This window comes from Gavialis gangeticus, unplaced genomic scaffold (genome assembly GCF_001723915.1).
Source record: "Gavialis gangeticus isolate Ggan-Ray unplaced genomic scaffold, GavGan_comp1, whole genome shotgun sequence".
NCBI lineage: Eukaryota > Metazoa > Chordata > Crocodylia > Gavialidae > Gavialis > Gavialis gangeticus.
Genome location: NW_017729022.1, coordinates 52312670 through 52322924, shown reverse-complemented (window position 1 = coordinate 52322924; position 10255 = coordinate 52312670). Strand labels below are relative to the sequence as shown.

Here is a 10255-nt window from a genome sequence, read left to right as displayed (position 1 = left end):
GTGTTTAGGACTATTTTTCAAGCTTTCACTGATATTACTAGATATTCTTTGGGATTTTGATGAAGCACACAACACATGGATCTTCATTTAACTGACCAAATGCAGGGAAATTCAGGACTAAAGTGCTGTTTCCAACTTTGCCCCTAAGCTGCCATGCCCACTCCATGTTCTGCCTGCCTTCCTGCAGCATAGCCTGACACACAGCCAGAACTTCAATGCCTATACTTCCCAAGACTGAAAGGTGGTGGCTCCTGTGACAACATTGTCTCCCCAACCCTGTCCTCTTCCTTCATGGTGCCTGTTGGCTTTAGGTCACACTTTGTCTTTATTACTCAATTTTAAGATTATTCTTAGGCAACAGGATAAATCTTGGGGGGGTTAATTCCCTACCTCCTTTCTTGCTTCCATTGTCATGCAGTGACTAATGCAAAGAAGACTAAAGGAACTAGTTTCCTGCTTTCCCAGTTTGATATCAACAAGATGAACAGGGGGGATCAAGTGATTCACTTACCACTGCCAGAAGTTAGGCAGGTACTTCCCATCTCAACATTTCAAGATAGATTCCTAATTTTCTCACAAAACTTTCACACAAGTCAAGTTCTCAGATAGACAAATAAAAGAGCGCTAACTGGCTTTTCCTCATGCACATCACCATCAAGGCTACCTACCTGACAGTCCCCAACAGGGCAGAGAGAATTCCACAATGTTTTCTGCCGTGACTGCCACCACAAAGAGCACAAACAGATAAGACAGCAGCTTCAGGGAGGGTTTCTACAAAATGCAGTAAGACATTCTGGTAGGTGCTTCATTCCATTTATTATAACAAACCATTATGCAAATTGCTAACCAGCATATGAGAAATCCTGGCCACAATTTCAGCTCTAGCCATTGTGATTCCCTGGAGTATGCTGCAGCACTTTAGTAAAGGGCATCTGGAAGCAGCTGTCTTAATAAGGCAACATCTGGCACACCCATGGTGGGTTGGGTTTATGCACAGGTCAAGAGAATTCAGTCTCCTAACCTCCTTTCCCACCCTACACCTAAATCTTATTTTGGAGGTGGGAACTTGCTTGTCAAAGACTGTGAACCATAATATGCCCGAGTTACCACAAAACCAATGGACTTTAACTTCCTCAACATCATTACTTCAGTCTTCAGTTAAATCAGTATTTCTAAGGATTGTTCCACAGTCAACTGGCTGTGCCCTCTTTTAATTTCAAGCTCTAGTTATGGCTTGTTGGAGGCCCACTTTGCAGCTATTTTAGCATTAAGGACATACCTTCTGTTTAACAGAAACCCAGGGCAAGCCTCCTTTCTTCCCTGTGTTGCTCACAAGGGCCAGAGTCTGCTTGGGTGTTGTTAATGCAACAAGTTTAGATTCCAATGTCCAAGCACTTGTCAACAATGAACTATCTTTCTCCTAAGGGACGGGATAAGCCTCTTGGAGGAGGGAAGCAATTGAGAACAAGGAATGAATTGCAAACTAAATATGCAAGAGGGTCAAAGATTTGCTGAGGTGGAACTGCAGCCATCAGCACACATTGCTGAAATAATCCATTTTGCTATCTGGATTTTAAACTAAACATCCGAGAGTAGAGTTTTAGCTTTGCCCAGATGAATCACTGAGCCATCCTGACTGGTATCCTGAATCTAGCAGCCGCTAGCCATGCACTGCTGTAACAGCACACCTAAACAAACTATTTCCTGACGTGTGTATATCAATTCATGCCCTTTAACATGAGATTTAATTACCCTTATCTTACATAACTTGATATACTACTCATGATTAGAAATCTGCCCTGCCCTGGTAAATCCCAGGGCAGTACACTTGATGGTCCTCCCTCAGCAGTGATGAGCACAGTAGAACTATGCCCTGCACAAAGACAGAATCCACTCTGTTCTGTTCTTAATTCAATAGCCATCCTTTTAATTGTATCTGCTTTATTCTTGTATTATGGCATGATATTAAAAAAAAACAACAACCATTGAAGTGTGCACTTCAGTTAGCACAATCTGTTCTTAGCTGGTTTTCAAAACTGAGGATCCTTTGGGAGGCACAATGTCTATCCTGGCAAGTTTATTGAAAAAAATTTAGGGGGAAAAGGAAAGGTCATTTGATCTGGACCCATGTGTTTATTTTTTAGTTCAGGTTGCCACAGAAATGGAAAATCTTAGGGAAGTTGTTATGTCTGGATTGACAGAAAACAAGCAACGAGACAAGCCACTCAAACAGGCCAATGACAGTGTCTTGTATTAGAGCATTAAAAGATGTCTCAGGAGGACCATGGTTGTGATTTTAAACAATTTTCTGTGTATATGCAATAACAGAGGCAAATTCCTGAAGACACATTTATGCATACAAAAACAAGCAATATCACCCACACAGAAGTCCTGCAGACCTACAAATAAGCAAAACAAACCAGAGCAAACAAGGAATTTTGCAGTTCAACTGGGGAAAAAATAAATCCATTCTGGTCAAACCAAAATAGAAAATGTTTTCCCCTCTTCCCCCTCCCTTGCTGAAAATAAAAAGTTGTTTTTTTTTTAAATCAACCCAAACTCAAATTTGGGATTTAATTTGGGATTATTCAAATCTTCTAACATATTTTCTTTCAACTTAGATCCATTACAAACAAAAAAGCCCATTCCAAAAAGTAAAAAAGTTTCCTAGCAATGCTGAAGTAGTGTTTTGCCATTTCTGAAAATGAGCATTTCACTTTAAAATGTCATTTGACATTTTCCAGACTATTTCCTTCATTCTTTTTCCAACCCAAACTGTTAATTAAATTTGATCCAAACTCATGAATAATTTGGGCCCGCCCAAACTACATAGCAAATTTCCTATTCATGAAAACATTTTGTCCAACATTTTTGCACATAAAAAGGCTCCCAGTGCTACATATGTAGAGTTATGTGGTTCATATGCACACCAATAAATTGGTTGGCTCCTCCTAGTCATCAGCATATTGGCCTTTCATTTCTAACCACACGTTTTTCCACTCTTAATCAACTATTTCTTTGTTGTTATTTCACTGGGAATTCCAGGAGCACCCAAACATTTATATGGTATGTGTGTGTGTGTACACATAGACATGCACACGTGTACATACGTACATATATACAGTAAACCGTGGCAACATTTCTGAGACTCCCATTCACTCTAGTTTCTCCTTTTCCTCCACCTCTCTCATTCCACCAGTAGATGCTCAGCCCCTCCCCGTTGCATGTCTGAAGTGCAAGAAGATATGCTATGTTCTTCCAGCAGTGGCTTTTGGCAGCCTGCCAAACCTCAGGCAGCTGCTTTTTCCCCTTCCTACTAGCAAGAGAGCTTTGGAGTTTCTGTTGATCTTGTCACATGAATTACCAAGCACTCCAAGGCTGTTTCTTCCTGAAAAAAATGACAGTTTCCCAGCCTTTGCCTTCAGTGCTGTGAGATTTGCCACTCAGATGAATCATATAGTCATTAAAACTGGAAAACCCTACTGGGTCATCTTTTCCATTTCTCCTTTCACCCAAGCTGGTAAAGAATTGCTCCCTAGAGAACATTCTGCAGTAATGTGTCAAGTCCAGTAAAAAGTGACTCAAGCAATAGGACTTCCACCTCTTCCTTTGTGAGGAAGAAAAAATGTTTCCTGATCTTCAAAGTGTTTCATTTGCTCAGTTTCATTCCGTTACTTCCAGCTAGTCTACACAATGCCTTGTCTTCCTGTATGTTTTCATCCATCAACATCTCTAGATGGTTGGTATATCCCTTCTAGCTGTCATATGCACAATGTGCACATGTATGAAGTCCTTTTAATTGCTTCCATAATTCAAAGATTCCAAAAGTCTCTTCACATTCACACATAGGCAAAACTCACACTCCCAAGAGATACCCAAGAGTCACTGTTCATCCTCATCTTTATAAAAAGCACCCGATTGGTAAACTGAGACAAGAGCACATGCTTAAGGTTTTGTGCCATACTGCCTGACCACAATGGCTTCAAAACTCCTGGAGTCAATAAGGCCTCAAAATCCCAAGATGGATCTGAAACAATAGGCAGACCACAGGAGGAAAAGTTTTCTGGTGTCATCAGTGCCGTGGCAAGGAAGTTTAGCACCCAGGGCAAAGCCCGCAGTGGCAGCCTGCCCTCGTCCCACACACAGATCTGAGGGGCAGAAGCCCTCCCCTCCCCATGCTTGCCCAGGAGTGTCTGCAGTGGCAGGAGCTGCCCTCCCCCTGTCCCCGCACCCCCCCAAACAAGCCACTCACGGCTCCGTCCCACATCCTGCCCCCCCTGCCTCGGCTGGGCAGCAGCTGTTGGCGCCCCTTCACTTCGGTTCCCAGGGCAGTCGCCCTGCTCACCCCTCCCCTTGCCATGGCATCACAATGGCTAGTGATAGGAAGCCCTGAAAAGGCTATATTGAACAACTGTATGGTTAAATATAATTACAGTTTTGAATGATTTGCCATCATTGGAAAAACTGGAAGTCTTAGGAAGGCTGGGACAGAATCATGGTCCAATAAACACCCTGAGGAACTTCAATCTCAGTTGCAACCAGATTGGGAAAAGAGCAAGAGATCTGCATGCAATATGTTCTGTTGTTCCTATAATGTGACACCACCCTAGAAATGAGAATGTATGTCTCACTTTAAAAAATGGAAACAGCATCTTCTTTTCAGTCAAGGCACTTTCTGTTCTATTTAAGGGGAAGAAAAGCAGGTAGTTCAGTCAAAATGGAATGCCATTCTCCACCCCTCAGCTATTCAGAAGCATTCCCTAGAGATTGCCAGTGGGGGCAGGGGAGAGAGGAAAGTTGTGCTTTAACTCAGTATGGTCCCATGGCTATGGTAGCAACTCGGAACAAAGGGGCCTAAGTTCTATTTCTGCTCAAGGAAGGAAGTTGTAGAATAGCCTTTCCTAGAGATTTTCAAGAAAAGGCTGGATAGATGTGTGTGGGATGGTTTAGGAACAGCAAACCTGTACCTATTCAGGCGATTAAGCTAGATCTTTGAAGTCCCTTCAAACCCTCCAATTCTAGAAGTGACTGAGTTCTTGGAGAGTGCACTGCACAAAGTCCCAAAGAAAACTATTACCGTCATATGTACAAGTGCCCTTAAAGAACAATCATGCGTGGCTGTCTTCTCTGTTGTCTTAATTCAGAAAATTCTTTTTGGTGATCAGCTAACACTGGTTTCAGCCAAACAGCAAGCCAGTGGGAAATCCTGGCAGGCTTTTGGAGGTTTGGGAAAACTGTATCATCATCGCAAACTAAATAACGGTTAGAAGACTTTAAAAGCAGCTCTTTCACACAAAGAGTTGCAATTAGAAGGGAAGTGGGAGGAGAAGGTGGTACATGAGTAACATATGCCATTTGCATGACTAAAAAATGCCTTTTGCTACAGTTTGCATAAAAGATATTACTAAATACATGTCTGTACAGAAGTTGCTTTTTTCACCATTTAAAGCGCTTTATTGTCATGACTTAACAGAAGTATATGGCTTTACAGTACTTTAAAATGGGTACAGTGCTTTAAATTAACCCTTGTTGAATGATGTATTAAATTTGAAGGGCTGTATTTTACAGCACTTTAGCAAACTATGGTGCTTTAAATAACTTGTGTATGCTGGTCACATTCCTGACCCGGGAGAAGCCCCAGGAGGTTGCAGGGCGCACCCTGCTGCTGAGCCTGGAAAGTGCAGGAAGACTCAGAGCTCACTCCCCACTACCAAACAATGCAGTTCTGCAATGTTTAACTTTATAGTGCTATAAAAAGTGCTGTACATTACAGCACTATAAAAATGTGCATGGAGCACTTCTATGTACACCTCATAATTCTAGCATTATGTTGCATTGGTGCCATTCACCAGTTGCATTCTGCACCTAATTTACCTGACCTAAAATAACCAACAAAAATAAATCCAGGTGTTTCACTGTGTTCCTCAACCATCAGCGAGACTGATGACAAGAAATTCATTTTGCTCAATTCTTTAGTCACCTATATGCCCAAAAGAGCAGGCTATTAGTGGCCAGAGGAGATACAGACTGTCAGGTTTATCTAATTTATCCCATCTAATTTCTGTGATTCTTATTTCTACATGCTGGTAAGTGTCCTCTTGGTAGCTGAGAGCTAAAACCCTAATGCTTTTCAGTCCCCAGACCTGTGGGAGTGGGTCAACACAAGGCTTCAGATCCTCATATTTCATTATTTCAGCAAAAATAGAATGTTTTGGTTTAGTAGTAGGATCAAACCCACCCAATGAAAGTCCCTAAAATATCTTTACTTTTACAATTATACCCACTAATGACAAGAAGCTCTCCAGGAAAGAAAGTTCTCCTGCACAGACAGGAAAAAAGCTTGTCTACTGCAACCATAGAAGCAAGACAGATAGAAGCAGAGAAACAAGTAGCAGTGTCTTAATATAGTAATAAACTGAGCTGCATTTAAAAAAGAAACCAGGGTTCCTCTCACCACAAACTAATGTAGTGTTATTTTCCACTTCCCTGAAACATCCCAGTGACCCTTCCAGTGTGACATCCTCTCTCAACATAGCGGAACAGACCATTAGTCTGTATAGTCATGCAGGCCATCTACAGCCCTGCCCAACTTCTGATAGATCAGAAGAGGACAAATCCCTCAACTCAAACTACCCAGAATGCACAAAACCAACTAAGAAAGGCTGAATTATATAGTAGGGACTGAGGAAGAAGAAAATCTGCCCTGCTTCTATTGTTGCAATAGACAAGTAACTCACTTTTCTGAAGTGCAAGACTGGAATATATCATTTTAACTTTACTAGTATATAGCTACAAACCTTAATAGTGGTAACATGTACATTCAGCCTAGTCTTGGTGTCAGCAAGTGCTTTATTTTTCCTCTGAAACCGGCTACCCCAACTACAATATCTACACTTGGCAATTCATTTACAGGATTCAGTAGTATTTTTTTTTTCTGCCACCATACTCCCAGATGATTTCATGACAAATTTGACGGTTTTCTTGCATGTAGGGGTTATTTATTGTAGTAATATACTGTGATCCAGCACCTACCTTTATTTTTAACTCCAATACATTTTCCCCTCTAGAATCCTCTTAAGACAGTCCACACACGCAGCAAGGAGACAAGATGTTGGTGTTACTGGCTGGTATCTTTGTGATCCATATTGCCACTGTGATCATGCTCTTTGTCTCTACTATCTCCAATGTAAGTAATTCTGCCTCTGAACAAAACTGTCAGTCCCTGAACTCAGTCCTTCCATAGTCATAACTCCATATACCATTGAAAAGGGTCATCTTTTGTGTAGCAGGACCCATAGTCTTGCTACACAAAAGACCTCTCAGAAGGTTAACAACGACAACAGGGGAGAGATGGTAGTCAGAAAACATAAGGAGCCTGATTTACCATGGGCTTGCTCCAATTTTATACTAATGTATGTCAACTGAAATAAATACATGCCTGGGGGGGAAATAATCAAGCCACCTTGCTTTAAGTGTTAGCTTCAGGTCCCTACTTCTGAAAGTAATGAAGTATCACCATAAGAATAGAAGGATTTCCTACCCTTGAACTGAAACAAGGTAGCTTCAAGGTGAGGTTTCTACTCCCATGTCTTAGAATAGGCAATACTTGTAACATTCTCTACTCAAGAACTAGTTGAGCAAGTGAAATTAGTGGATGATAGTTGTGAGGTGACATTTATCACCCCATCTAACAGACAGTTCACTATATAATTATAAGATCTCCCATGTTTGTCTGTTTCAGGAATGATAGAGTGCTCTCAGGAGTTGTTTTCCCAAGAGTAAATATACTTCTTGGTACAATTAATTATCATCTATTTGTTAAGACCCTGTACACAACACAAATAAGGACTGCTCCCTGCTAGACTGAAAATACTTTACAATGTGAGATGTATACAAAAGACCTATAAACTTACTATAAGGTTCTGCTTTCCAAAACCTATCACCACAAATATGTAAAACAGGCCATGTGAGGTCATTGTACATACCACTACACAAAATGGCAACTCGTTTAAAAAAAGAGAGAGAATCTGGATATTCATTCATTCATTCAATTTATACAATGACCTTCCCAACAAATGCTCAGGGTAACTTACAATAAGAAAACAGAATAATTTATAAAACAGGAGAACCAACAAGAGAACAAAATAACTTAGAAGACAACAAGAATATAAACATGAAAGAGAAATCCCCTAAACAATATCCCAACCTACTTCTGTTTGCTAAATGCCTGCCCAAATAAGGTCTTACAGCACTTCCAAAGGATGTCCAGACTCATGGTTTGACCAGTTAAAGCACTTATAGATGATCTATGATTGATTTTACCACCCATATCTAAGGAAGAGGCATACTTGTTGGCCAAATTCTGGTCATGAAAGTCCACTGGAATCAATGAGGTTGCATGGATACCGCTGAGGACAGAATTCTATCAGTTAATTATAGGGCAAGGCATATACATACCCAACGTGAGAAGGATAGGTCAAAATGAAGATTATTGCCAGTCTAGGTTAAAAGATTAATTATGTGCATCATCATTCAATTTAACTCCTACTTGCTGCAAAGCAGATAGTAACTAAGCATTCAGAATCCCTTAGAGTGCATGTGGTTCAAGAGCACCTGTGACAGAAAGACCAAGCATTGCTACGCATTCATGACTATAAATTGTTGGGCCAAGGTGGAAGTAACTCTAAGCAGCACAAATACCAAAGGATTGATAGCAGAGCATGTTGTGGGTTGGAAATATCTGACAGAAAATCTCACTGTGCTGAGATGCTGGCCCATAGGTGTTTATTTCCAATGTGCTCTTGCTAACCAAGCTGCAAAGGAAAACAAACTATATTCATTTGAATAAGAGACTTGGATAAAGAACAAATTCTGTCAGTGGCATAAATCAGCATGTGATTATGTTTATCACAACCCAACAGTTCCTTGAACCAAAAAATTTGCTTTCTGCCCTCTTGAGTCAGCCCAGGATATCATCTAGTTGGATATACTGTTAATTATTAAATCTAGATGCCCAGGAGAATCCAAGAAGTCACTCTACAATACTGTACAATATAGAAAATTTCTTCCTGACACTTTCTTATAACAAGCCAGACCCTGAAAAACATGTATAATCCTTAGAACACAATCCTGTTCCATACCACTGAAACGTTTCATCATCAGTGGAGTCCATTAGTACCTATAGGTTTCAGCTAAACTGAGGACATTTTATGCTACACGCTGCAGACATACAGTAAAATGTCAGTCCCTGCCCAACAGGCTTACAATTGAACAGACAGATTCATTTGTAGTTAAGCAAAAGTCTGTTGTTAGCGTACTGTGCAGTGTGAATTGCTGGCCCTGGTCCATTTTACATCAAACAGGAGGCAAAGCCACAGGCCTCCATTTTAAAATTCCAAACCCAAGGGTTTGATGAAGTCTCCTGTCTTTTGAAAACATTGTCTACACAAGCTGTGCAACACATTTAGGTAACACAGTACAGCTCTGTGCCTTTGGCTATGCTGACCCCTGGTGGCAACTCACAACTGAGTGACTAGTCTTCACTAACAGCCTCAAGTCATATTTAGGGGCTGACCTCAAAACCTAGAACAAAAGGAAAACACAGCTAAAAATATCACAAGACTCCATCACAAGTTCTCAGTTTGCCCTGCAGCCCAGTGCCTAGAGCAGTGGTGTTCAGGCATCTGGTCTCACAGGCTGGATGAGTGACACAGGGCCAATCCACAAACCAGATGAGTGGCAGTGATTGTTGGTCCACCAGCTGGATCCAGCAGAAGGTCAGTGTGTGGGTGTGATGTAGTGCACCAGCCCAACCCTGCACATCAGACGCAACTATGGAGAGGCTCCACACACTGGCCCAACCATATGCTGATGCAAACTAGCACACAGGGCCACATCTTTTGACCCACAGGTCCACCCCAGAGGTCCAGAAATTTGACAGCAATTAATGCTGTTGCTGCTCCCCTGATGCCAAATTTCTGGACCCATGTGGAGACTGCAGGCCTGGTCTGAAGGCTAAGAACCACTGCTCTAGAGGGTATGCCACACATTTCTGTATCAGCAGAACTGTAAAGCTGTGTACTGTCCTACTTTGAAACAGTGACAGAGGGCCACTACCAAAAAGAGGTTGGCACACATGCATCTAAAGAACTGTAGCACTTCAAAAGGGAGGTCATGACAATGCTGATCACATCACAGCTTTATTGTGACAATGGAAGCCACTATGTGGCATGAATTAATTAGCTCGTCCAACATT

At 41.4% G+C, this 10255-nt stretch overlaps 1 protein-coding gene across 1 annotated transcript in view; it reads left to right on the top strand.

Moving 5' to 3' along the window:
• The window catches only part of EMP1 (epithelial membrane protein 1), a 26413-nt gene that overhangs the window by 6931 nt on the left and 9227 nt on the right, over nucleotides 1-10255 (top strand). Inside the window, exon 2 of the mRNA XM_019514921.1 lies at nucleotides 7068-7186. Within this exon, the coding sequence (XP_019370466.1) occupies nucleotides 7109-7186 (78 nt within the window). The 5' untranslated portion in view covers nucleotides 7068-7108. The remainder of the gene's footprint in view (nucleotides 1-7067; nucleotides 7187-10255) is intronic.